Source organism: Drosophila guanche, unplaced genomic scaffold (genome assembly GCF_900245975.1).
Source record: "Drosophila guanche unplaced genomic scaffold, DGUA_6, whole genome shotgun sequence".
Classification (NCBI taxonomy): domain Eukaryota; kingdom Metazoa; phylum Arthropoda; class Insecta; order Diptera; family Drosophilidae; genus Drosophila; species Drosophila guanche.
In genome coordinates this window covers 5,758,935-5,786,641 of record NW_022995748.1, presented here as the reverse complement: position 1 = coordinate 5,786,641, position 27,707 = coordinate 5,758,935, and the positions used below count along the sequence as shown (strand labels likewise).

The following is a 27,707-nucleotide window of genomic DNA, read 5'->3' as shown; positions in this document are numbered from 1 at the left end:
ATGTAAAATAAAAATACCTTGCCATGGCGCTCGATAGCTATCGATGATTTTGTGTGTGCATCGATAGCTCTCACAACTTTCGAAGGCAAATTCGCGAAATATGATATGATTTTTTTTTAGTTATTTATTAAAGATATTAGTTAGACATACACTTTCTTCATCATAAATGTTACAAAGGTCAATTTTATAAACACAATATTACAAAAATAACAAAGAGTACATCTGTGGCTCATCAGGTAAATAGTTGATAAATGTTGATTTATAAAGCTCGAAAAAATGTTTCGTTTCCCCAGCAGATAGTATGTTAATTCGGATGATAAAAGGACGTTTTACACAGAGATAATTACCATCAACTAAGTGAATCGTTACAATCGCACATAATTTCACTAACAACAAAACAATATCTTTATAAATCAATTGATTCTAAATATTTCTAATATAATTGTATGTGTGTGTGTTTACATCGGCAACAGCGACTGACTGGCATTACTGCCATCAAATGAGCCGGGCCTCTCGATGGTCATGGATTGCTGCGGCACCTGGCTGTCGGTGCTGATCCCGAGGCTGGCATAAATTTCCTTCATCACAAACAGTATGGTGTCCTCAGAGCCCCTGTTTTAAAGAAATTTATGATTAAATGATGCTGCTAAGATTGCTGGAGAGTGTATGACACGTACCAGTAGCAGACATGACTGCTCAGGGCAAAGATGTACTCATTGATAAACTCCAGCGGTGCTTCCTGCAGCACATAGTCAACGCGTTTCGAATCATTCAGCTTGCCCAGCGGAAAGTCCAGTTCTATGAACTCTGGATCTGAGGACGTTGTCGAGTTGGAATCGGTGCGATTTCTTGTTTTTGTAGATGTGCTGGCCACAGAACTTTCATCTGCATCCTCGATTTGTTTCTGGAACAACGTTGACGAAGACGAGACCTGCTTTGCAAGCGTCTCTTCTGCCTCTTTCTTAACTTTTGTCACTGTGGCCAAAAAGTTAACGCTATCCAGTGTGGTCTTGAATGTGTCCATGAATCGCTGCTTGATATCTGCACCCACACGCGTCATGGTCTCCCTCAGCTCCAGGTGCATGCGCTTGCGTCCCTTGTGATGGGGTATGAGCACAGGACGAATTCCATTCATATCCGCATTGACAAGAGCCTCAATGCGATAGGCGACCGGATCGAAGGGATGGAATATGTTGTAGAAACCCGGACATGTGGGCAGATGAAAGTCCAGGCCAAGCTGATCAATGCCCCGAATGGTCACAAACATGCCAATGGGCGAGCCCAAGGCAAAGAACTTCTTCGGATGGAAGATGAGCTGTGTGTAGTTGATGACCGGCTGCCCGGTGCCAGCCGGACCCATGGTGTAGCTGACCTCCTTGGGCAGCAGATCGCTGGATGGCAGTTGCACCTTCTTGTAGCTGTCCTCTGGCTTATGCGGCAGCTGATCGGGATTCTCCTGCAACAAAAAGTAAGTTAATTCTGGTTTAAAGTTAAATCTAAAGCTGGGTTTACCTTATTTTCCTCTTCGCTCTCTTTGAGTGGCTCCTGATGGCACAGCAAATCGAAGAGGATCAATGAGCCGAGACTATGACCAGCCAAGGAGACACCGCCATTAAATTCGGGATGCCTGAATCTGTACTTCAGATAGACCTCATTGAGGGCATCCGCCACTGTGTTCATAATCTTCTGGCAGTACTTGGGACTGGTGTAGAAGAGTACGTCCAGAAGCGTGTCGTTGGTGAAGTTACGCAGCCTGGGAATCGACTCTAGGGTAATGGATTTCAGCTTCTCATCAATGCCCTCCTCCTCAGAGTGTAGATGGCCATGCCAGGATATGGGCAAGACTTCCACGCGACCCACCAGACCCATATCTGTGGAGTTTTTGTAGTGCGACTGAACCAATTGCTGTGCAATGTTCCTGAAGTCATCGACTGTCAAGGAATTCAAAGGGTTAGCGTGGTATTCTTTGAGCTATAAAATATATTTGTGGACCTACCCACTTCCTCCACTGAGCGCATTTTCAGATCACAAGCCGAGCCAATGCCATGGACCATAAACAATAAATGATCCACGCGCTGCGACTCGCCCTGCTCGATGGTAAAGTCATCCAGATCCCGCTTAACCACACGCGGACGCATGGAGCTCTGTGCACTGGCGCCCCACGAGTCTGAGTTGGGTTGTGGCAGAAAGTGAACGATGACCGTGGGCCCATGGAAGACCACCTGTTCACCATTGGCCAGCATGATCTTTTGATGCCATTCGCCAGTATCTGCCGAACGTTTGTACTCCGCTTCCAGCAGTGCGGCAGTGTCCTCGGTATAGGGCACATATTTGGAGTCTACGCCCTTGTAGAACCACGAGCAGCGACGCACCTCAATGCCCTTGCCCTCCCAATAGACGGGGGTCTTGGTGCGCTCCTTGATGTTGACATCATAGCGGCCACCCTCGACGGGAATAATCAATGTGGAATCTTCTGCAAGGGCAAAGCGATTTATTTATAGACATTTTTTAGAACCTTTTCGAGGGCCTACCATTATGGAGACTCGTTTCAAGCAGCGCCGAATCGTAGTGACTGAATGGTGTCCAAATGAATTTCGTGTCCACTCTGCGCTTGTAGAACCAATGGGCCACCACAGGCGTATAAATCTACAAAGGAAAGGCGTTGATTAAATTCATTCAATTCCTTCTTTTAGCTGCATCCGCACTCACTATAGAAACTGTTGGCGTGGCTGCCTTGTCGCTTGTCGTTGCGTTTGCGTTGGCCATTCTGAGCTCCTTCAAGATCTCCTCCGGCAACTCAGCTTGATGCAACTGCAGTAAATCCTCGCCCGTTTGACGCTCGATTGTTGAATTGCTTGCTGGAGCTGGAGCTGGAGCTGGAGCTGCTGCAGCTGCTGATGTCAGTGTGGAAAACTCTGAGCAGGCAGAGGAAGATGGCGGCTCCACCAAATTGGAAATGGGTGTCTGAGAGCGTGCCTGCAGCTGTTTGACGGGCAATCCGCTGTGCACAATATCGTATTTGAGTTCGCCCGGTGCTGCTGGCTGGTCCTGCAGTGGCGGATTGTTGAAGAAGTTCTGTATGCGCTGATCCTCGTTTGCGTTTGTCGCTGCCTGTGGCTGTGGCACTTGATCAAAGAAATGCGAAGGATCGCTGTTCGTTTGCGGTGCAGCAAGTGGCGTCGCTGCTGCTGTTTCTGTGGCCCCAAAATATCCCGAAAATGAATTCACAATTGAATTTGGTTGTTGGGTATTCTCGTTCGAATTTTCAATGGAGTTCTGGCCTGGCGCTTGCTGTGTTTGGCTTAACAATTGCTCAAACCCGAGTCCTGTTGGCCCGTTACTAGCTTCTGCTGCTGCTGCTGGTGGCTCCTGTGCCAAAGGAGGCGGTGCAATGCCCCGCTGTGTTGGCAGTTCCGGAAATATCTGACTGCCAGGCGGTGCAAAAAAGTTGAAGTCCCCTACAGCCGCGCCTGTAGCTGGCTGCGAAAAGAAACTCTGTAGCGGCGATGGTGCAAGCGGTGGATGGGCTAGGGCCGCGGTAACTCCTCCTGCAAATTCTGCTGGCGGTGCGGCGGTATCCACCTGTGAATCTGCCTGTGCCTCTGCTGCTTGTGGCGCAACAAATCCTATGGGCGGTGGCAGTAAATCTTGTGCTGTCGGTGGTGTCTGCAGCACTTGGGAGGGTGTTGCCAGCGTCTGTGCAAATGGGAGACTTGCTGGAGCTTCTGCAGTTCCAAAGAAATCGCTTGCTTCAGTGGATGATGTTGGAACAGCTTCGAATACTGGTGCACTCGGTTGATGTTCCGCTGAAGCAAAGAGAACGTCAGATGTTGCGTCTCTGGCCTCTGGTGGATAGAGCGGCACTCCCTGGCTCTGATCTGTGGCTGCTGCTGGCACGGGCACAAACAATGGCGCTTCAGCGGCGGGTCTGTCCTCTGCCACTGGTGTAGTATTCGGTGGATACAAGGCAGGAGCCTCAACTGTTGGCGGAACAAACAGTGGAGTCTCTTGGGCCGCTGGCTGTGGCGCAAAGAAAGATATGCCTTGTGTTTCAATTGGTTTTATTTCCTCAGCAGTGGATGTGGTAGGAGCTGCTGCTGTTTCCTGAACGGCTTGCGGCGTGAACAGACCAATGTCCGAAGACGGAGCGCCTTCAAAGAAGGATATGCCTTGGCTGGAAGATGTTGCCTGGATGGGCACGGGATTTTCCTCCTGTTTGGGCTCTACGACCGCTTGTGGAATGAAGAATGGCGTTGCCTTGGGTGCTGGCTGTGGCGCAAAGAAGTTAGCTCCTTGATTGGTCGCTTCAAAGGCAGCTGGGGGAGCCGGTCCTTGATCAATCGTTTGTGGGGGAGGCGCAAATAGTGCAACTCCAGAGCTTAGTTCGCTCTCCTGCTGAACAGCTGGTGGATTGGGAGCTGCTGGATTGAATACTCCGGCAGTGCCGCCTGCGCCAAATGGATTGAATATGGCACCTGCTGGAGCTGCTGCTGTGGTGCCAAAGGGCGTGCCGTATGCTGACGATGTGGCTGTTTCCTGTGCACTCAATGGACTCTTGTAGAGACGCGTGCCCTTCTGCAGGCGATACGATGCCTGTCCAGCGGCCGGTGGTGGTGCAGCGAGACTTGCAGGTGGTGGTCCAGAGACACTAGCAGGTGGAGTTGCTGCTGCTAAAGGTGGTCCAGCCAATGGGGTTGGATATGATGGTGTTCCTGCTGCTGCGGGTGCAAAGAATCCTCCTGCTAATGGAGGAGGAACGGCTGGTGGTGGTGCAACAGATGGAGCAACAGTTGGCACTGCTGCTGGAGCAACACTTGGAACTGCTGCTGGTGTAAGGAATCCTCCAGCTGATGAGGTGTTTGGTGCTGAAGTTGGGGCAAACAAACCGCCAATTGTTGAAGCAGCTGCTGCTGTGGATGTTGTCAAAGTTGGCACTGCTGCTGGAGGTGCAGTAAATCCTCCTCCAAGCGTAGTTGTTGGCGTTGCTTCAGCAATACGATTGACCTCAATGGGCGCCGGACCGGGCGTGAAGAAACCTCCAACTGTGGGCGCAACTGTTGCTGCTGCTGCTGGTGTAAAGAATCCTCCGATTGGTGGTGCCGCCGAGTTTGGATTGATATCAGTTGAGGGTGCAAAGAATCCTCCTACTGGAGCAGCAGCTGTTGGTAGCGGATTGGCTGGCTGTGTAAAGAATCCTCCGACTGTTGCTGAGTCAGGCACAAAGTAGCCTCCCGCTGCTGCTGGTGGTGCCCCAAAATAGTTGCTCGACTGTGCTGGAGGAGCAACTGTGTTGATGTCAAAGTAGCTGCCGCCAGCTGTTGGTGGATTACTGGAGGGCTGCTCGCTGCTTCTGCCTGTGGCGGACTGTACAAGTCCAGAGATATTTTGCAGCACGCTAGTGGGCACAAGATTGGTTAGAGAAAAGAGACCACCTCCGGATTTGCGCTCCTCTGTGGGAGGAACTACTGGAGCAGTTATCTCAAAGGGAGCTGCAGCTGGAGCTGGAGCTGGAGCTGGTGCTGGATATGGTGGCGTTTGGAAGGGCAGACCTGTCTGTGGCGTTGATGTAGCCTGTGGGCCCAGTGCCGACTGCTCGGCGGTGAAGCCCGGAATGGGTGCGTAAATCTTCTTTCTGGCTGTGAGCCGATAAGTGTTGGGATTGCCCGCCGCTGTGGGTGGTGCACTGGCAATGCCTACACTCGCTGCTGGCACCTCAGTGGGCGCATAGAACTTGGGCGGCTCTGGGGCAGCAACAATCTCATCCACTGCCGTGGGTGGTGCCGCATAGAATGGTGGTGGCGGTGCAGCAGCTACTGGCGGTGGAGCGTAGTGTGACGCCTGCTGTATGTACGTGGGTTGTATGTCCAATTTCGGCTCCTCCGATTCCTTGGTGCCCGCGTAGATTCGTTTTGAGAATGTGGAAAAGACATTGGATGCCACTGCGGGCAATGCTGTGAAGGATGAGGCTGCCTGACTCAACAATGAATCGTTTCCTTGACCGGGCGGTGGTTCCAGCAAGGGATTGGCATTACCATCGCCAGTGCCGCGCAAATACGCTCTCGATAATGCACCACTCGAGTCCTCGCTGCTCGTATTCAAGTTGATCTCATCGAGGGCTTCGCTGTCATCGATTCCCGATGGTTGGCCCACAGTAACCAATGTTTTTGGCTCTGAAAAGAGACAGATTTCGATTAGATTGGTGGGTGGGTGGTTGGCGCTCATTCTCGTTCTCTGACGAGAGCTGTAATAAATGCAAATTAAAACCGACTTCAAGCTGACAAACACAATTAACACAAACGGCACACCGGCCAAACTGATTCCAAACTGGTTTACGCCTCGGACTTGGACTCGGACTTGGAGACTCGCTGCTTGGACTAGGCCAGCAGCAGTAACCAGCAGCAAACCAGCAACCAGCAACCACAAAGTCAGCAACATTATCATTAGGCCTGGTCCCCTCCAACCATAAATTAATTTTTTTTTCTTAATCTTTCTGTTGGATATACTCTGCCGCAGTATGAAGGCTTACAATAACTTTTAACGTTTGGTGTTGTTTAGAAATAAAGCTAAAGATCAAGATAAAATCATATGGAACTAGAGTCTATAATCCCATCAAAAAGATAAGCTACTACAGATAGCGCAGATTTATAGTAAATATTTGAAATAAAACTTTTCTTTCATTCACCAAAAATCTTCATGTTTTGCTTTTTGTTCATATTTTATTCTTCAGGTTCCTCCTTTGACTTGAAATGATTTAATTTTTATAGTTCAACAATCAGCACTCTTCATACACATTAAAAATTTAATTCACGTTATAGCCGCCTCATAAAAAGCCAAAACTTGACATTAGCCAAAAGAAAAATACAATCGGACGGCAGGGCGGGCAGCGCACAAATGTCATGGCATTTGACGGTTGGCTCTGGCAAAATGTTTTCTGGAATAAAACTACATAAATAAATGCTGGAAAATGCAGGCCCAAGACGTGTCATTTCGACAGCGAATACGTCAAAGAATTCACCTCGATCTTGAAACGTGATTGGGCGGCCTGCAGTTAGTATTGGTTTTCACACCTTCAATGTGCAATGGTGCCGCCGCCGGCAACTATTTTAAGAACTGCATTTTGTACATATTTAAGCGCAAGTTTGGAATTTTTGTGCCCGCAGCTGCATAACCAGCTCTCAGACCAAAAGCTAGAGGCCAAAGCAAGAGACAGAGAGAGAGAGAGAGAGAGAGACACTAAGATGCCAAGGAAAGTGCAGAGAGGTCTAAGAATTAACTGAGAGTCGCTGATAGATCAGGTCCGAGATGCAAGGCAGATGCGCCCGGAATAGTCACGGATATTAATCAACTGCTTGGGAGTATTTTAATGTTTTAATATTGCATCCCACAAATGTGCAGTTCATAAATGTTAAGTGGTAATGCTTAAGTAATTGACATTTGTTGGCATTTATCTTCTTGATGTAAGAAGACATATGATTAGAGAGAAATATATTAAAATATAATCACAGGGGAAAATGAATTTAATGGGGAAACCCAAGCTTCTGCGAGCGGTTCTAAGGGTTAAGTTAGCTGTCATCCCAGAGATTTTCCCCCTGATTTGCATACAGATTATGCCATAAATATGTACATTTATTTGTATTATTATTTGTTGTTCTTGAAGTCTAACAAACTTTGTTCATTACGTGCCGGGTTTTCCACACTTTCGCTTTCGAGGCACCACCAAAAAGGTTCCACCAAATATTGCCGTAGCCTTCACTTATGGACAATAATTAGTCACTTAAGATAAGATAATGCCTCATTAGAGACAGGCCTACAGCGAAACTTGAACGTTTTGTGATGATTAATCTGCGATTATTGAAAGAAAATCGAAATTATATAAATGTTCTAAAGGAGAGATATTTTTTGACACTGTTCAAACCCATTTTAATTGATCAACAAATCGACAAAAACCTAGCCTAACTTTTTAATATTTTAGCTGCTTTTTTGCTGGCTCTGTAGGCTGTCACTTTTTTAAGGGGTCATCCATTTGGTAATGTCTAAGCAAAGATTTGCACTGGCAACTACTCTGGAGGTGGGGCTTCGACTTTGACTTGGGAAAACATTGAACGGCAACAACAAAAACCCACAAATAATTCCAGTTTGTTTTAAGTTTAGTGGGGTTTTTATTTAGTGTTTCTGTTGTGTTTTGTTGTAATGTCAATGACGCATTACGACAAATGTGTTAAAATAAATAAAGAGCGACAGACGCCTGTCTAACCGCAAAAAATGTGGAAATAAAGTAGAACAACCTTTTTGTTCAAACATAAAACATACAGCAAAAAAAAAAACGTGGAAGAATTCTTTATGTTTGAATGCTGAACATGACATCATAACGAGACACTGAAGAAGCAGCAGCAGAAGATGATGATGAAGACGAACTCCAACTCCAACTCGAGACCAAGTGCCTGCCAGTGCCAGTGGCACATAATGGCACTCAAATAAAACAATTAAGGCCCGCATAAGCACGTCAAGGCATGAAGATGAAATCATTTGCAGGATACACAGATACAGAGAAGAGACAAGCCTCTCTCTCCATACAGACTGCCATCCATTTTTTTTAGGGGCTGGCTTTAAACGAACGAGCAAAAGGCTCGTGCAGGTCGCATGCCAAAAATTGTGAGCATCCAAAAAAAGAAGCAAACGCCAAGCAACAAGCGAAATTGTTGGCATTGAGCCCTCGGGCAAAACAGAGACAACAAGAAACAAAAAAAAAACCAAGAAAAGCAAAACCAAACCAGACCAAAATGAAATCAAAATAAATCTCAATACAAAATTCGTGCTTTTTTGGACCTACCGATCCGACCCCTGAAAAGTCTGAAGAGCAGCTGCTCGAGACGGTATGTCTGCCGGTGTGCCAGCGGCTAAATATTATAAATAAAATGTGTGCACATCTCAAGATACCCTTGCCGAAAGGGTGCTACAGACACGCGAGGAATGTGCCAGAAGGCGGACATTAGAGTGAAGTGTTTGGGATATTTTTTTAGAGATTTATTCAGAGAGCAAAATGTAGAATGTGATAAAGTATTTTTATTGATTTTTGCATGAATTCTTACCACACAGTTTCCCATCTATATAATTCAATGTCAACAGAGTTTCCTGAGCAATAACCTTCTTTAGGCACAGAAAATACACAAGTGTCCTTTGCGTTCCCTTCTTCATGCCATCCCCGGCTTAACTCTGGTAATCACTTGCGTGCCAAACCCATCGCAAAATCGTATTACCCTCCAGAAATTTCTGCCCGCATCGATCTCTCATTCCAGAACAGGACAAACAAAAGACTTAGGCAACAAACGCAGGTAGCCGCGAGTTTAGCTGAAAAATGTATGACCCGAAAAGTGATCCATGCATATTTTCGTGAGTATTTTTTTCGGGGTTTTTCCCCTCACCCTACCATTTATGCTAATTATGTCAAAACACCCACTGCCGCCGGCACACCCACAGTCCTAGTACCAAGTGACACATCTGCGGTAATCTCTCGCCTCGCTTCCTTCTGGATACGATTCCACTGATATTATCTTATCGATTTGAGCGACATTATGAGGTGTGCCCTGTTTGAACTATAACGAGGCACTCGTATCTACCCTGCCATTTGCAACCAATTGTTCAATATTTAAACAATTTATGAGCCAGCCATACAAAGCCGACCACAACTTTCAAAAGTACAAAAAGGTCAGTAATTAGTGGAGTTTTTTTAGTTGTGTCTCAATCGCGAAACGATCTGGAGCTGTCCAACAAAAAAATACAGAACAGTGCGCGTCATCAAGTGTCAAGTGTGAGAGGAAAACAAAAGGATACGAAAAGTTCACGAAACAAAAACCATTCAAAGGACTACGAGTACTTTTGTGTAGGTTGTTGCTTAAGCAAATTAAAGGATAATAATCGTGTTTATAATGGAGAAGTTCGAGTTGCAGACAAACAAATTAAATCACAATTTTATTACAGCTTTTAACTGTTTTAATCTATTAGTAACTATAGCCCAATATCCAAAGCCAAAGCACGACTTCCCTTTGAATGTGTAGCCATTAAAATAGTAATATTTACCCCTACCTAAATCAAACATAAAATATCAAATGCTATCCCACAAAATTCCCCAAAAAAACACCAAACACTAGGCACCGCCTTGCACCAGTTCTTCTATTTGCGGCTCGTTTTGGCTCGGCTCGTCTGTTTGTCACATTTGAAAACAAGTTGGTTACTTTAAATTAACACTTTTCTGGTGTGGGACGGGGACGCGGGGGACACTCACATCGTACACATGTGTTTATATATTCATCAATAAATTTGAACCAGCCTCCAAGCGGCCGAAAACCCAAGCCAGAGCCAGCAGCAAATGGAAACGATAATCAAGACTCAAAACGATGCAAAACGATTGCCAAATATTTAATTTGGTTTATTAAAAGGGTTTTCCTGTGTGCCAGAAAGTTGTTAATTGCAACACACAAGAAACCAGCAGCAACAAATACTACGACGAGTAATACAACTGCAAAAACAGCAAGCAACAAGACAAAATTGATTGCATAATTATTAACGAAAGCATGGCAAAAAAATGCAGGAGAGAAAAAAGTTAAACGCAAAGTGAAAATTGCGTGAGCTGCATAAATTCTCAATGCAATAAATTTGTTTTCAATTTTTATGTATTTTGGGTAGGGAAGGAGAGTGCGTGCCGTAATTGAATGTCTCTCGACAATTTCCATATCCTGGACATTATTATAATTATTTAATATTCAAAATAAATCAAAGCAGATTTTAATTAGCTTCTGCCGAGATCTAAGGATTGCTAAATAGGTTCTTAGTTGGCGGAATCCCTTCTTAACTTGCGCTTTAGTTCATCAACTTTCTTAGTTGTCGTTATGCGAATATTTATCATAGATCTTCCATAGATAAGATAGAAAATCAATCCTAAATGTAGGTATAACTATCTATGTACGTTTCCGAACCCTCAAATCGTAATTACGATTCTAAAATTACTGTCTAAAAATATGCCTTGTTTAAATGAAATTTATAATAATATATTCTCTATCATAGAACATTCTTTCTTTAGGATTTCATTAATATTTAATTATATTTCAACGTTCTCAAAGCCATTTATAGCCTTATGTAGAGTGATTTAAGCACCACGACATGCAGGAAGTTTTCTACGAACGCACGTACATAATGTACATACATAGGTGAAGATTATCAGGATTTTAAACGAGAATAAAAGCTATGCAGAAGATCGACTATCACTCAAGCAAATTGTACTTTAAGTGTAGCCTAAAAATGAAGCCAAAACTGTCATATGTCATTATTCATAGCCAAATGATTTAGTTGCATTTCATTTGTTTGCTTTCAAGTGCAGCCTTGAAGTGGAAGTGACAAATGCCCTCTAACAAACAACACACATTTTTCTAAAGAATTCTTAACGTATAAATAGGTACAAAGAAAGAAAAGAAGGCAGACGGCTGCAGACGGGTGAGCAGGCAGGCAGTCAGGCCCTTCCATTACTCACCCGAAAGCCAACGAAAGACTTGCGTGTGGGTAGAGTGGGAACGGGAACCATCAATAACATTTCCGCGTATATTATTTAAATATACCCACTATATGTCCACGTTTGTATTTATTATGATTTTATTGCTGCCGAACCGGAGTTGTCATATTAAATTCATTTCACGCTCCATTTTAGTACGCCACACAGCCACACATAATCAGAGTCGGGTAGTCGAACTTCCTATACAAGTTCACAGTTTTATTATATATTGTTTTTTTTTGTTGGTCAACGTCTGTGCATGAATTTTGATGATCCCAGAAACGACCAGTATTTATATTCACTTTGCGACTCGGCAAACGAGCGATTCAGCAAAAAAAGAAATATATAAATAAAACCCAACACCAGGGAAAGGTCAACATGCAAAGAACTTTGCTAACACCAAACAAAAAATGTCACAAGTGGCAATATAAAGTTTGAACTTGAAATATCAGGAGAATATCGCGTACACAAACATACATAGAAAGCAGTTCTTCTTGCGCGAAAGAAGATCTAATTTCAGTTTTTGCATGAAAGAAATTTTTTAATGTTTAAGGTTCTTCTTGCAAGAGCTTGGACATTTTAGGGGGCATACTTAGGTCGCATATAGAATTAATTTTGAGGAAGAATATGACTTCCATTAATCCATTCACTCATGCTGGAATGCCCCCAACTCCAACTAAATTCAATGCGCCAAAAGGTGTCATTTTAGATGCGTCATTAAAGATCAATCAGCAACAGATATAATAGTTATTTAGGAGAGTCTTCAGGGCATCAAATAAAGGATAAATAAGTACCATTTTAGAAGAGTACAAAATAAAGGGAATCAGAATGAAATCCTCCACTAAATGCTGATAGAATTGATAGAATATTGTATACAGATATAGCACCGGTAACCCTGTTGCATAACAACTTGATAAGCATATGGGGAAAAATGCAGGCAAAGAGATTTCCATTGCTCTGGCATTATCCGGGAGCACTTTTAATGCAAGTTTCGTAAAGTGGATTTTTACCGATGCTATAAATAATAGATGAATGATTTTTCCCGAGCTCTATACTGTACCGCTCAACCGTTGGTTTCTTCAATTTGGTTTATCTTTTTGCAAAAAGCGTTGATGGAAAATGTGTCGTGTAAGAGCAGCGCGCGCTCGGCCAATAAACAATCATGTCATGAACATATCCATTTGTGGCATCCATTCAGCTGCGGCTTCCAGCACGTTGTTTCGGCTTTGGTTTATCAGTGGCACGCTCTTCTAGATTCCACAACTCCACAACTGTGCTGCTGCTGCTGCTGCTGCTGCTGCTGATGAGAGTCGGGCCCGATTCGAGAGCTGAAACGAGCCCAGAGCCAGCGCCAGAGCTGAGAGCTGAGAGCTGAGAGTCTGGGTCTGCGATTGTCGCTTGTCGGTGTGCGGCTGGTGTTTCTGCTTTCAGTTTCATTTGAGACGTTGACGCGAGTGCCAGCCACCAGGTCCACAATAAAGTTTAAAAAAAAAACCAAACTAAAAACGAACAAAATAAAACCCGCAGCAACAACAATTCCAGCCAGCACCACAGGCAGCGTGTGTCCAAATGAGAAATATATTTAAACGGGTTAATCCAATACAGAAAAAACCAAAAAAAATCACTCGAAATAATTGAACGCTCTTAATTTTTGTGTACATTTTTTGGTGGTTTCGTTCGCAAAAGTGAAGAGTGAATGCAACTGTGTGTTTTATTTTAGTTGCTGTCATTTGCATCATCTGCAGAGGCTTTTCGTCCGATAAACAATGCAAAGAAGTGGCCAAAACTCATAAATAAAGTGCAGCCGAAACAAATATAAAGTGTGATTAAGATTCAGAGAGCGAGAGCGAGAGCGAGAGAGAGAGGAAAACAAGTTTGTTGCCTAAGTTATTTGTTTTGATTTCAACAAAACGAAATACATAAAATATTTTAATACATATATTAAAAAATATAATATTAACGAGCTACAGCCACGTCGACGAACAAAAGTTCCATAAAAAGGCAAGTGAAAGAATTAATTAAGCAAATGTGAAAACAAAAGAATATTATATAGATTTCTCTCTCACTTCTATAAAAGACCTTTTAAATCATAAATCAAATCAAGTCAATTGTTCTGTTCATATGACGTCGCTGCCTGCCATTTGAAATGTGGAAATCAATTTTGATTGTCATTTATTAACAAGTCTCAATTAGAGATTGAAGTTTGCTTTGAACATTTGAGTAGATTCTACAGGTGGGAATAATCAAAAACAATAAATCCTTATCAACAAAATTCAAGTTCTCTTTAGCAGCCTTCGCTTGTGAGTCACTAGTCGTACTTTTGAATCCTTCTTTATCGTTCCCCAAAGCTCACTTCAAAACTAAAACAATGAATTATAATTTGTTTGTTTCAATGTCAAGAAAATCAAATGTTTACCGCGTGGGATCTATCTCTATGAAGGGTTTCTCATCTCCTACAATGATCGTTAAATGAAGCTGCCACAATTAGAGTGCACTTCAAGTCGATTTCTAAGGCACGCTCACTCGAATCAGATTTAGAATGAGTTGATCAGGTGGGTGAGAGGCGATCAGGGCGGGCTGGGCGGTCTGGGCGAACGCAATTTGAATTTATAATTTTCGCAATTATTTTTCATTAATTTGTTCGAGCCATAAAAACGTTCCGAGTGATACAAAAATCATAGCGAAAATAAATGCTTACGCGTTTGTTTAATAACTTTGTAGCCAGCCGCTTCCACAATCGACTCTCGTAATTGCAAAAAAAAAAACAGCTAGAGGTGTATGTAAATAAATAGTAAGAAAAAAACCGCCAGCAACGTGCTTGCCTCTCTAATTTGTTTATAGAACCTTACCTTTGTTGCTCTTTTTTTCTGTTTTGTTTTTATGATCCGACGCGAATCAGCTGCTGTCTCTCATGCTGTTTGTGCGCCTGATTGATGAAATGCCAGAGCGGGGTTTTGTAGATTTTAATGCCGTGTAGAGTACTTTTCTTTAATTACAAAATAAATTGCCTATAAATAATAAAGAACTTCAGAGTTCAGCGCAGAGTGCGGTGTACCTCAGGATTTGTCTCTTTACGAGATTTGAGTGCTCTGTTGGATGGTCGCTTGAATCTTGACAAAGAAGGGGCAACCAAATGAATGAGGTATTCATTTGAATATTCTGTATAAGTAGAGGGCTATTGCAAAACGTGACTGACAATTTCCTCATTGGTTGAAAGGAAGCAATGATATTAATAGAACATTTTCGATCTATCATCTGTCGATATAATCTATAATCTATATAGTTAAAATACAATTTTAATTAAACCAATTAAAGCCTTTACTTTAATGAGATTATTTCCGCACTGCTTTATGTCTTGTCTGGAGTCTCCCTCTAGTCTATCATTTATTTCCTGACTTTTATAATCTTATCTTGAGTGAAGAATTCACTTGGCCACTTATCGAGTTATATTGTGGCGCTCAAAGAAGTAAATAAAGTTGAAAGATTGAAAGTATCTTATCAAATGGAAGAATATAAATATAAAAGAAAGGGAACCCACATTTAAATGTACTCAGAATTTTGTTTGCCTTATTTTATGATATATAATTTATTTGCCAGCTTTCTTTCGTCGCCATTAACTTTCCATTTTCACATTCAAGTGCAAAAGACACACAGAGAAGAGATCCGCTTGGGTTCCGCCGGCGGGCGCAATCTTCTTGAGAATTACGTGACCAGCTGGATCCGATCCAAGAAATAATGATCTGAAACATTTGCTCGCAAAAGGTGATCTATGAAAGAGCATTGTACAATGCTCAACTTTTGATACAACAAACAAAATATGGAAAAGACAGACGAACGTGTCAGTTGGTAGCAAATCCATGTTTGTATCATGGTTAAGAGCAGAAGAGACCTACCCAGAGTGATAGAGAGAGAGAGAGAGAGAGAGAGAGGGAGGCCTATCATCAAATTGCATTCTCCTCCTACCGCACTGACCTTGCAACGCATTTAAAAATATGTAAAAACATCTATTTCGGGGCAGACGGATTAGGCGATAAAAACGAAGACAGAATATTTTAACTTAATTTATTTCCACTTGACGCATCAATGAGATACATTTGGAATCTTAAGCTTGAATTTATATTTGATTGTACTCTTTTTTGGGGGGGTATTTAGGAATGGAGAGTATAACATTTTGATGGCATAGGAAACTATTTTTTTGAGTCTTAATGCACTCGAAAGAGTATCCAAAGCTGCGACTCTTCAAACGCACACACACATATTTACCTTTAATGTTTCATTGATTTTTTTATAAAAGTTTGTTTGTATTTTCTGTGTGTTGATGTGGCTTTTGCATATTTGTTAATTAATGGCAGCTGCTTGTATTTCGAGGAGGTCCGCGTCCGTCCCCGCTTCATGCTGCACATCGCATCGCATCACGAGGAGTGGAATCGAACAAAATCTCGAGCCAAGAAATCAATCACTCAAATTGATTTGTTCGTAATTTGTTATTCAAATAAAAATCCCACACAAAACGGGCTCAGCAATGCAACAACGATCACAACGAAAAATAGTGTGTAAATAAATCAATGCAAAAATGTAAAGAAGAAACGGTTTGCATGACGCTTTAATCAAAGTGTTAATTATATTTTCGCTTAATTAAAGCTTATAAATTGAGCAAATTGAAGACCACAAATGTTGGCGTGCTTACTGCCAGTTTTAATCAAGTTTAAATATATATTCACCTACAAGAATTATTCATTTTATTGTCATCGTCTTTCGTCTGTGTCTTTTCTTGGTTTCTATTTTGAACAAAAAACCAAAAACCCACCAAGAAACCTTGACCATATATCGTGTTATACGAGTGTTTACCGGGGTTTCTGTTGTCGTTTGTCTGCCCTTTGTTTTTGGCCTTTCTTTTAATTATTTTTGGTGGCACAGGTCTTTAGTCTTCTTCAACTTCATCTTTGGGGCATGTTTACGCGTTTTTGCATGCCCCTGAACATGACATTTCATTTAATATTGTAATTCACAAAAAATAAACAATTTGTAATCTCGTTTTTTTCGCCCAACCCCCCAACCTCCCCACAAAGTTAATATTGTTTTCGTTTTTAATCTCATTGTTCATCTGATTGTTTGATTCATGTGCGGAAGCGTGTGTAAATTTAATAAGGTACAAAATGAGATTATTTTTTAAGTAGCGGCTGATCGAGACAGTGGTTACCCCTTACTTGGTAGAAAGCAGAATGGTGTGATCCTTCTTTAGGCATTAAATATCGATCTCAGAACTTTCCAACCTCTTATAAAATTTACAATTATCTTCTATAAATCCATCTTCAAAAGCAAATTGTAATCGTTTCTCAAACCCAAACGGCCACTTAATCAAGAGCTGCCTGAACACCTAATGTTTATTCTATGTAAATGAAATATACTCTCCTCCAATTTGTTGCATTTTCTCTACAAATTGTGCCCTTTAAATGTTCAATTTGTCAGTCAGATAATTATTAACAAATGATTTTCATAATACAGCCCACAATGAGCCATCAAACCACTTTCAGCGAAAGTGTTGCAAAAAATTGTACCCCAAAAAAGTGGTGTAGAAAATCGCAAAAAAGAGCAACAATCATAATAGTGAATAATTGCGTCAATTAAATGAGCAAAAGATGTCAATCCATCAATCAATCAGTGAACCTTTGAGAGCTTTCCAAAAATATTAATTTATTTATAGCGAAATTTCATGAATTGTTTCCCCTTGCAGATTTGAGACGAATAGACAGACAAATTGCTAGAGAAAAACCCCAACGAAATGATTCTTAGAACAAAGATTTTGTGTGGCTTTCTGATGATGGGGCTTCTGCTGCTCCTTGCTCCAGGAGCGTCCGCAGAAGATGACGACTATGCCATGGATATGGGTGGACACAGTGAAGACATCTACGATCCGACACAGGTGGAAACGGAAGTGGAGGCCGATCATCATCGCAATAGCTTGGAGGAAGACGGCACCGATCTGCCAACGCACACAGAGAGTTCGATCAGCATTGAGCTAGAAATGAGCACCATGAGACCTAGTGGATTTAATACTATGTCCCCGTACTATGGCTCTGGCTCTGGGTCGGAGTCTGGTTCGGGTTCGGGCGAAAGGGATGAGAGCGCTGCTGTAGAACCAATGGAGAATGCACCCACACAGAAGCGAGTGACCAAATTAGAGTCTCCCACGAAGTCCTCGCACGATTACTACTACGAGGAGGGACCCGAAGACGAGCAACACGAGGAAATACCCACAACCACTGCGAGGATAGCCACCACCATGATCCCAGAGTATGTGCGGAAGCCAAAGGCGGAGCGGTTCCCCCAGAAAAGCCACGAACACGATCTCTCCGACTATGTGGAAGAAGAGCCGGTAAAAACCATGGACCAGGACCACTACCATGTCGAGCAGCATCAACCGTTTCCACAGGCACAGGTCCAGCAACTACCCAGCCGCAGTAAACCAAATCCCTTTAAGACCTCCTCCGAAGACTATTACTACGATGAGATTCATATCAAGTCGGATCCCACAACGACGACCACCACAACACAGGAACCACTGCCTGTACTACGTGCTCGATTTGGTGGCTTCAATTGGCCATCCACACAGGCGCCGGCACTAGCCACAACCTCAACCAGCACGACGAGCACATCCACAACCACGACGACAACAACGACAACGCCAACGCCAACGCCAACGCCGCCGCGCAAGCAACCCAAACATATACAGGTGTCTGCTGGCTCTAAGCCGGAACTCCTGCCGGCGGATCAGTTACGAAACTACATCAAGGATGTCTACATACGAATGCCGCTGGCGGTGATTGTTGATCCCTCGTCTGCCTGCTTGGACCAAGCGAAGCGTTTGTACATCGATGCCTTGCAGGACAAGAATATCGACATTAAAATTGTTCTCGTTACACTCAATGCGGCGGGTAAGTCAAATTAAATGGAAATCCTTCGCAGTTATTCTTCACTTTCCTATTCCCCTGCACAGGTGCACCCTCTGCCTTTAGTTTCAACAACACACGAGAATTCCTAGCTGGTTTGAACAGCACCAAAGAGCACGAGGGCGGCAATTCATTTGTGGGCGTGCTGCATGCAGCGGAACTAGTGCCCTACGACAGTGCAGTGTTCATATCGACAGCTGCTGTTCCACCACACACGGAACTGGTGCAGGATGCGGCCATTACGCTGCTGAAGAAGAGAATCCGAGTGAGTAGTTAACGGTACACTATCCGCTAGTTCTCTTTTAATTGTTGTTTCTTTTGCCACGCTTTTATTACAGCTATTCCTGTTGTGGTATGGCGAGCAAGCAGTCATTGAGAACGAGACAGAAGACGCTGTAGGTGGCATCCTTGGCGAGGTTGCCATTCGCTCTGGTGGCGAAATCATTCACATTGTGAGCACAGAGCATGGTCAGCATATAGCAGGCAATACGGTGAGATATGAATACGATGATAAAACAAAAAGGCCAAACCTGACCCGTAATTGGGGTAATTAAAGCGAGGTGTGGCTGGTGTGCAAAAAAACACACAGAGTGAAAGAGAAGGCGAAGACGGCTTCCGTCTGGCCCACCAAAAAGTGTTGAAAATTGAAAGTGGCGACAAGACGAGATCCAACAGCAGCAACAGCAACAGCAACAGCAACAGCAGCATACTACACTCGTATAAAGTGTTGCCCAAGCAGCCAACTGAGACCGAAGCAACTTGGATTACCAGGGAGGCAGGCAGGCAGACAGCGGCAGGTGGTGCTCAAGACCCCGAGACTTGTTGTTGTTGCTGCTGATGATGGTGCATCTTTTGTTGCCGCTGCTGGTGCTGGCAAAACTAGGTTATGGAAAGAAAAGTGAAGGGCAAATTTGTTTATAGAAAGGAAACTTAGACAAATGCCAAAAATGTTCATGAATCTCGATCTGTTTCTTTTTTTTCTTCTTTTTTCTTTGTTTCCATTTCTGTCTTGCAGCTCACTCTAGTGGCGGATGCCTATCGGGGTGATCAGGAACTGGAACTGCCAGTGGATACGACGCTATCAAGTTTGCATGTACGCATCGATGCGAATATGCGACGTGCCACATTGGAAACGCCAAATGGTGGTTAGTTCTCAGTCTTAGATCTTATATTTGGGCACACACTCCAACTCTATTTGCTATTTCCACACATACTAACGCAGGGTTGTACTCGTATTTTAGTTTTTAGAAGCATAATAATTACAGTAGGAGTCTGTGCCAAGCCTCCCACAATTAGTTTTTAAGTCTTTTTGCTCTGTTTATACGAAAAACTTGAGTAATTCTAGAGTTTTGTAAACGAAATTGACCAGGGTTGCCGTGCTTAAGGGCCTCCTTTTTTGTTCGTACGAAGTTAAGTTGGTTGCGCCTCAACATATCGATAAAATGTCCCGTGCTTCATGGTCACAACTAATGTGCAAGTCGAAAGTAATGTTAAATAACTAATATTACCCATCCAGGCTCCCCACAAAAACGTATAAACAGAGTAACAAAAAAACCTTAAATTTAAACAGCGTGTCTTAACCTTTCAGTGTAAGAAAACGAAACCGAATGTCAACTGTACTTATCTATAATTTATGTTTTAGTCTTTAAGTTCTTTAACTAACCACACCCCAAGCCCCCCTAATCACTATTCTAAACCCAGTTCAGCATTGCTGATCCTTGTATATAGCTGAAAACCCAACGCTTTCCTTAACCAAAACGCTAGTATAAATGCTCAACAAAATACAATTTAACAAATACTTAACTGTAGTACAAAAGAAAAGAATATTTTCCATATAAATGTGTGTTTACTGTGTTTTATCTATACAATAAAAAGTAATAAATGTTTTAGCATATTAAGGGTACACAAAAATAAACAAAAAACCAACGAAAAACTAAGAAAAATCAAAAATTATTTACCAAACTAACCAGCAAAAATATAGATATTCCTTTTTGGGACTTTTACACGCCTTTTCTAATGTTTTCCCCAGCACTAGTTTGTTGTCCTTTTGTGTTTCGTCCTTAAATGGTAAGTATTTGTTTCGTAATTTTACTGCACATTCTGTTTAAATGTCAGCGCACTTTCTCTATCAACTGTTCCGCACAAATTGCTGTTCTTGACTAACCCAAACCGCTCAACGAGGAATTTCTTTAGATTGGATCTACTGACAAACGACGACAGTACTCCGTCGGATTAATCATACGCCACGTCGAAGTTGAGGGGCAAAGTTCAGTTTTACATGTTATATAGATTGTGGAGAGCCGCGGGGCCAGACAAAAAATAATTATGACTCAAAGAGCTCATTGATCGGACGTTCGTTCTGAGACCAAACGGCGGCTTATCGCCGCTAAAAATACTCATGCCACAATTTTTTTGCAAAACAAACAAAAACTTTCGGTCATATATACGAGTAATCGGCAGAGCTTTCCGGAAGTACTCAAAGTGGTGCGACTGCTCCACTCTGAAGAAATCAATTAATAAGGGTAGAGTGGGTGGTTCTTTGCCTGCCCCAATATCAAAACAATTGTGGCACCTTCCGCTCCCTTTTACCGCGTTAAAACTGTAAATCGCGGCCATTTTTGCACATTTCTTACACAAAAGTATATGTATACGTGAGTGAGTTACAACAAAAATTAGACAATCCACATCACGGCCATTTCATTGCCAAGTTCAAAAGTGGCCTCTGACCAAACAAAAAACACTCACACGAAATGGAGTTGCAATATTTTAGGACTTGCGGTCCATGTCGCCTCTAATGGAGTTTGTGGTCAAACGAAATGTGTATTGGCAAACACTTTAGCGGCACTTAATTGTTCATAATTTGTTTCTTTCACAATGAAAAACAATTGTTTTTGTGTTGAATCTTTTTTTTCGGACGTGTTTTTCTTTCACAACAAGAGACTCCAATGCGCAGCTGCTGTGACAGGCGGAGCCAAAGCTTTTGTCAGTATGAAAATAGTATATTTAGCCGGCTGCTGATAATTATTTATTAGCACCGGAGCGCACAAGCAAAACTATATTTGTTATTAAGAATGGTACGTTTTATTGCACAAACTCGTAATATTTAATTAAATAAACACAAATGAAATGTGGCGGTGTGGCAACGCCGTAACAAACACCTGTGAAAACAGCTGTGCACGTTGTGCTGTGAACGGCAAAGTGGAAGACAAAAATATTTATCTTTTTTCGTATTCACACACTTTTAGAGATTAATCTGAGGAAACTGGTGAAATTTGGAGGTCCAAATGACACGGGCACAACGAATAACAACGAACTGGATGCCTACGTACCGCTGAACAAGTTGCGCAAGGCCACAATCTTTAAACTGAAACTAAATCCAGAGCTGAACAGCGACGAGCCCTACAATGTGTTCATACGCGCCGAACGCAAAGCAGATGTATTTTTGGGTGAGTTTTGACTTGTTCATGGGCAACCGGGCGTGATCGATTCTCGCATTAAACTGAGCGCGCACACCGTAAAGCAATTATATGATTGTTTGTTGTCTCTGCCAAAGGGAGATAACAGCAGCCCGGGATCTGTTCTGTACTGATAACCGTGTCAACCTTGGTGTGAGGTAGAGGAGGAAGTCGATTTGAGCGTCATCTCTGCCTTGCCCATTGACGCAAACATCTAACCCCCCTCACTGCATTCCATTACAGGCGACATCATCAAACGCATTGATAGCTACTATAAGAATGGACAAGTCAAGCCCTCGTCGCGGCTGGCCAGAATTCAGTTTCCCGAGAAGGAAAGGGAGAAGCTGGAAGAGGACACGGATGAGCCCAAAAGCGAAATTGAAACGTTTTCCGATAAGGAAATTCAAAGTAGTCCAAGTCTGAATCAAACCTTGCTGGCCGCCGCCACGGGTCAGCAGCGCAGCTCGCTGAATGCCATGCTGCAGCAGCGTTGTGGCACAAAGATTGAGCTGAGCACACAGTCGCAGCTGCTGGTGACAGCTGGCCAGACGGCCACGCTGCTCTTTGAAGTGACCAATATGCGCACGGAGACGGTCTACTCGACCATACAGGTGACAGATGAGCGACGATTTTTGGTCAATCTGAATCCCACAAGGTAGGTTGGAGATCTCTAGACCCTTGTACCACTAATGAAACATTTCTTTACCGATTGCAGACTAAATCAGCGCGCTCTGGAGACAAGCACCGTGCGTTTGACGGTGTTGGTGCCCACGGGCACAGCACAGGGCACCACGGATAGGATAACATTCACCAACTATGGCCGTGAAACAACGACAATGGCAGTCAACCTGAAGGTTGTGACCAGCATAGATGCACAGGCAAGTGCAACAAACACCCAACTACAAGGGAATTCTCTTAAATTAAAGTAAAAACTCTTCCAGGACACAACTGGACCCACGCTCTCGTGGGAATTTGGCAGCCGCTGCGACTATCTGACGCCCGAGTCTCTGACCTGCGGCGAGCGCTTCTGGACATTGGATCTGACGGCCCAGGACTGGCAATCGGGCATTATGCGACTGCAGACAACGCCAGCGGAGGGCTTGTTCTACAGAAATTACTACACAGCCGGCACCACAGAGCCCCTGAAGGCCACCTACATGGCCTCCTGTTGCGAGCCAAAGGTGGCGATCACTGCCTACGATGCGTCTGGCAATCAGCGCAGCATCAACATAGACGTACGCGATGTCGTGCTCACCGAAGGAGCCATTGCTGCCATTTGTTTGGGAGCCATACTGCTGCTGTTGCTGATTGTGGCCATTATTTGGGGCATTGTGTGGTGCTGCCGCAGGCGGAAGGTATCGCTGGAGCTGCCCACCTATCGCTCGCACTCGACGCGCAGCATGGAGTAGGCAGGCCGCTAGGGAGGGGGTTTATTGTTACGTTAATTGTGCCAAAAAAAAAGCGACAAAATATCAAATAAAAATTTGCCATTTGAAAGTCATTTTTAGCAACATTATAAAAACTAGCACCTTATCGATTAAGGTCTTATCAGCAATGGGAAGCAACAAGTAAGTGGAGCGGACCGAGAGCGGTAGCCAACATCACATCTCTCTGCTGTGTGGCTGTGACACACTTACCGCGATTCAGAATGCCAGCAATGAGAGCTGGTGTGGGTGCTGGCGGCGGGGCACGCACCACGGGCGGTGCGGCGGGTAATAGTTGCGGCTTGTTGGGAAAGTCTTCGTAGCTGAGTCCGGTTACCGAGGCGCTAAGTAATGAATTTTTAACGACACGCGTCGCATTTGGATTGTTGTTTACGCCGCGAGACGACACGTCACCTTTGGATCTTTCGGACATGGCAGCGTTCGCGTCAAAGCACTGTTCCTAACGGTTTCGGTATGTGCGGCTGCCTCAATTCAGGGCTAATTGTTGTCGAAAGAGCAAAGTGTCTTTGGCTTTAAAGGCGTAGGCTGGCAGCTGAAAATGCCCGTGAAAACTTCCAAGCAGGCAACTTGCAACGCGACTTCTTCTTACCCTGACACTCACCGCGAAGAAGCTTTTAAAGTGAGTGCGCCGTCGTGTGAATGGCAACTGGTGGAAAAAAGCAGAGTTTGCAGCAGGTTTGATTATTTTGGTAAAATCATTATTTAAAATGTAACAAAAATGCATTTCTAGGACTGCAGTCACGTAACAAGAGTGCTCGACTTTACCTGAATGTGGCCGCCAAGCAGTAGCTAGTCATGCCAGTGTACCAATTCTAGGTTCGGGAAGGTTCGGGGACAAACACACCCACCAAAAAAAAAGAACAAACCAATTCCAGTGCTTACTCATCGTCCAAAATATGTCCAGCAATCCCTTTGACAGCGATGAGGATCAGGGCACGGCCAGTGGGGAGATCCTAGAGGGTTTCCTGTGCCCGATTTGCCGCGCAGATCTGAAATCCATTGATGTGCTCACGGATCATTTTGCGCGGAAGCACGCGGAGGAGGAGGATACCCTCAAGTCTGTGTTCAACATATTTGTAAAAGCAAAGAAGAAAATTCTTAACAACTTTGAAGATGAACGTAACGGTGCAGCAGCGGGCTCCTCCTCGTCTTCGACGGCAGCTGGCGCCTCGTCCTCTGCCAATGGAAACGGCGCGGATCAGCGCGTGCTGAGTAATGCCCGCTCGCGTTTTAATGTCTTCAACTATATGTCCAAGCAGCAGGTTGGCGCCGAGTGTTCGCACTTTGAGTACTTTCAATCCGTGCGCAATCCACGCCTGGAACGCTACGCGAGCGAGACGAACAAGCTGATTATACGCCTGCATCGGCTGCTGAAGGATTTGCCCACGGATTCGGTGCAGCGCAAGCAGCACGAACAGCAGACGGTGGCCTGGTTGGATGGCACTTCGGTGAAGCTGTGCCCCAGCTGCGCCAAGAGTTTCCACATTGCCCGCAGGCAGCATCACTGTCGTCTGTGTGGTGGCATTATGTGCAATGATTGCTCCAAGTTCCTAGCCCTAGAAAATGCCCGTAAGTCGGAGAACTCATCCCCAGGTGACTCCTTTATTCTTTTGCTTTGCTTTTTGCAGTGCAATTGGCCAGCCTCTCCACCAGTCGAAGCGAACCAATGCAGCACATGCATCAGGGCGACAGTGCCATACGCCTCTGCGAGCATTGCCTGTGGCTGCTGGACACCCGCCGGGACATGCACGAGAGCCGCACGTGCCGCCCGCTACTCGTCCAGGTCTACGAGCAGATACGGCAGCTGCAAAAGGATGTCACACCCGATCTGGACATGTATCTGAAGATAATCAACAGCCTGCACGAGGGAGAGACCATATTTACCATTGCCGATGCCAGCGCCTTGCGTGGCAAGATAGGTCAGGTGGCCGAGGCCATGGATATGCGGAGTAAGCGTATTCTGGCCATCTACTGTGAGCCCGGCAGTCGTGAGGAGTCGCTGAAGAAGGCCATTCGCCTGAGCTGCATTCAGGCCATCAAGGAGCGTATGTTGTCGCTGCCACCGCTGCCGAATGAGGCGCACATTCAGCAGATACAAGAACGCAAGCGTATGGAGACGGAGCAGCGAATACTCACCGAACAACGCATGGCCATGGAGGCGTACGAACGTTACGGACTGGGCGCCACAACCATACAGTCGGGTGGTGGTCTGGAAAGCGGCACCTTTGCTCAGGGGGTGAGTAAACAAACGTTTACCTGTGGCCTTTCGCTTATTTATAATCCTTCCAGTCGGATTTGCAATCCATTAACAACTGGTCTGCGCCACAAGCCTCCACATCCACCTCCAAGTCCAGCCTGGACGATCCCCTGATTGAACAAATCAATATTATAAAGGGCTACATTAAGCAAGCGCGGCAGGACATGAATTTCGAGGTGGTGGAAACACTCGAACTCAATCTACGCGAGCTGCAGCGCGAGGTGTACGAGAGGCAGCGCAAGTCACAGAACAGTGCCGCCGCCTCGCCCGAGGTCGAACAGCAGCAATCCTAAATCAGTATATATGTATATATATATATGTATATGTACATTCCCGCTAAATGACAAAATTAAATATGTACATTTCAATGTGTGTGAGTATATTTTTTGTGCGGAAAAGACTCAAGACTTTGTGCGTTTGACGACATTGTGAGATTCCAAAAAATGCATACATATAATAATATCATAGCGTATAAGCATAATATCCATCCTAAGACTTCAGTCCCACGGAGGCAATCAATCCCTTTACTTTGGCTATATACGCGCCCTGCGCTTCGGCATTGCTCATTCCTTTGCGTCCATTCCATGCCTCCCACTTGGCTTTGCCCTTAAAGTCCAGAAAACCGGGCTTGTCTGCAGTGTTTGGAAGCCATAAATTGCATTAATAATTCATACATTTCTTCATCAAGCAAGTGTTCGTGCTCTCACGCACCCGTATTGCAATCGCCCACCGTGGCCTGCTTGAACAGGCTGTAGAGTTCCAAAAGGTCATTATCTGCGGGCGTGGTATTCAGATTCTTGACATCTTCGGCAGCTTGATTGAATTCCTGCGGCGTACATCAAGAGAGAGGAATTAAAGAATATTATATAGAATATAGACATTAGTCAATAGATTACCTGTAATTCGGTCATGTTTTATGATTTTTTAAAGCGAAGAACTTTCTGTTGGGACACGACACGTTCGGTTTTTTTTAGACAATGATGCCGAGTAAGCTTTTTTGTAGCTAGTTCTAGCTGTTTATAAAGCTTGTTAGGGATACTCTTTTGTATAACACGAATATGGGTTTCCATAAATATACACATATTCCTCCTGTTTTTTCCCTGTAGATATGGGCTTACTCAATGTTGTTTTCACAAATTTTCAAAACAAAGCGGCTTTCCCAAGTGCCTGCGGTTTTCACCTCTGGTCGTACTCTTTCGCTAGCTTATGTTTGCTAGCAAGCGTGTTTTTCGAGGCTTAATGTTAATTTACATGTACATTTTACATTTCCGTTCCCACTCACGTAACATTTAAGGTCTTTTATGTTGGTTGACCCTTTTAGTTTTAGACTTTGGAAACATTCCAGGAAAAGCAAGTCGTAAAAACCAAACAATCTTGTGGAGAATTGATTGATACATCGGATAAAATTATAGATTTAGCGCTGAGACTCCTAACTAGCTAGTAATATCATATAGAAGATCCATGTCGAGGAATAGTGCTTGGATATGTAAGTGTGAACGTATAGACGAATACAAAAACATAAAATACTGAATAATCCAGTCAAAAATGCAACCGTTCGAAAGTCCTGTTACTTAGAGATATAAATTTAAAATATCAACGGGTCCAGAAACCAAAAACGAAACTTATAAACAAAATTTAAATGATATACCGTTAAAAAAACAAATAAGACGATAATAGACAATGGCAGAAAATCGGTGAGTGAGAAGTGATAAATATGCGGACGTGTTATGTGTTCCCTGTATCCCTGTAACTCATTTAACGTTCGACTGACGTTTTACCTTTGTAATCTGTATAATAGAAGTATATATTGCTGTTCATGTGTACCTAAAGTGCGTATGAAATTACATAAAGTTCATATGTTTGTATGTGTAATACAGTTTTTAAAGTGTCGCGCGCGTCGTTTTAAAATTGGCGTTTGTCCTTTGGAGTGAAGCAGTAAAAAAAACCACCAAGCGACGCCTGTAAGGTTAACATATAATTCAAATGTCCATCTCTTATAATTTTTCTTAGAGTGTGATTGTTATTTTAAAATGGCAATCTCACTCAAAGTGAATACAA

The 27,707-nt window shown here is 43.7% G+C and overlaps 4 protein-coding genes across 4 annotated transcripts; 2 read left to right on the top strand and 2 right to left on the bottom strand.

Annotated features, from left to right (window-relative positions):
• Positions 1-152: 152 nt before the first annotated feature.
• On the bottom strand, positions 153-23,827 carry LOC117584565 (nascent polypeptide-associated complex subunit alpha, muscle-specific form). Its single transcript, XM_034273529.1, has 7 exons — positions 23,585-23,827; positions 2,710-6,170; positions 2,532-2,646; positions 1,997-2,473; positions 1,513-1,931; positions 678-1,456; positions 153-612 (listed from the first exon to the last, which is right to left on the bottom strand). Exons 1-7 carry the CDS (start codon positions 23,802-23,804, stop codon positions 459-461), a joined length of 5,625 nt encoding a protein of 1,874 aa, XP_034129420.1. The 5' UTR covers positions 23,805-23,827; the 3' UTR covers positions 153-458.
• LOC117584567 lies at positions 12,965-23,444 on the top strand. The gene is made up of 9 exons (XM_034273534.1): positions 12,965-13,543; positions 17,277-18,477; positions 18,540-18,757; positions 18,831-18,983; positions 19,508-19,637; positions 21,738-21,938; positions 22,191-22,602; positions 22,663-22,825; positions 22,889-23,444. The coding sequence occupies exons 2-9, from the start codon at positions 17,325-17,327 to the stop codon at positions 23,354-23,356; spliced, it is 2,898 nt and encodes a 965-aa protein (XP_034129425.1). The 5' UTR covers positions 12,965-13,543; positions 17,277-17,324; the 3' UTR covers positions 23,357-23,444.
• A 111-nt stretch (positions 23,828-23,938) lies between the features above and the next one.
• LOC117584568 (rabenosyn-5) lies at positions 23,939-26,017 on the top strand. The gene is made up of 4 exons (XM_034273535.1): positions 23,939-24,067; positions 24,123-24,961; positions 25,021-25,628; positions 25,682-26,017. Exons 2-4 carry the CDS (start codon positions 24,289-24,291, stop codon positions 25,940-25,942), a joined length of 1,542 nt encoding a protein of 513 aa, XP_034129426.1. The 5' UTR covers positions 23,939-24,067; positions 24,123-24,288; the 3' UTR covers positions 25,943-26,017.
• On the bottom strand, positions 26,008-26,696 carry LOC117584569 (acyl-CoA-binding protein). Its single transcript, XM_034273536.1, has 3 exons — positions 26,546-26,696; positions 26,361-26,475; positions 26,008-26,281 (listed from the first exon to the last, which is right to left on the bottom strand). The coding sequence occupies exons 1-3, from the start codon at positions 26,558-26,560 to the stop codon at positions 26,139-26,141; spliced, it is 273 nt and encodes a 90-aa protein (XP_034129427.1). The 5' UTR covers positions 26,561-26,696; the 3' UTR covers positions 26,008-26,138.
• Between the last annotated feature and the right edge of the window lie 1,011 nt (positions 26,697-27,707).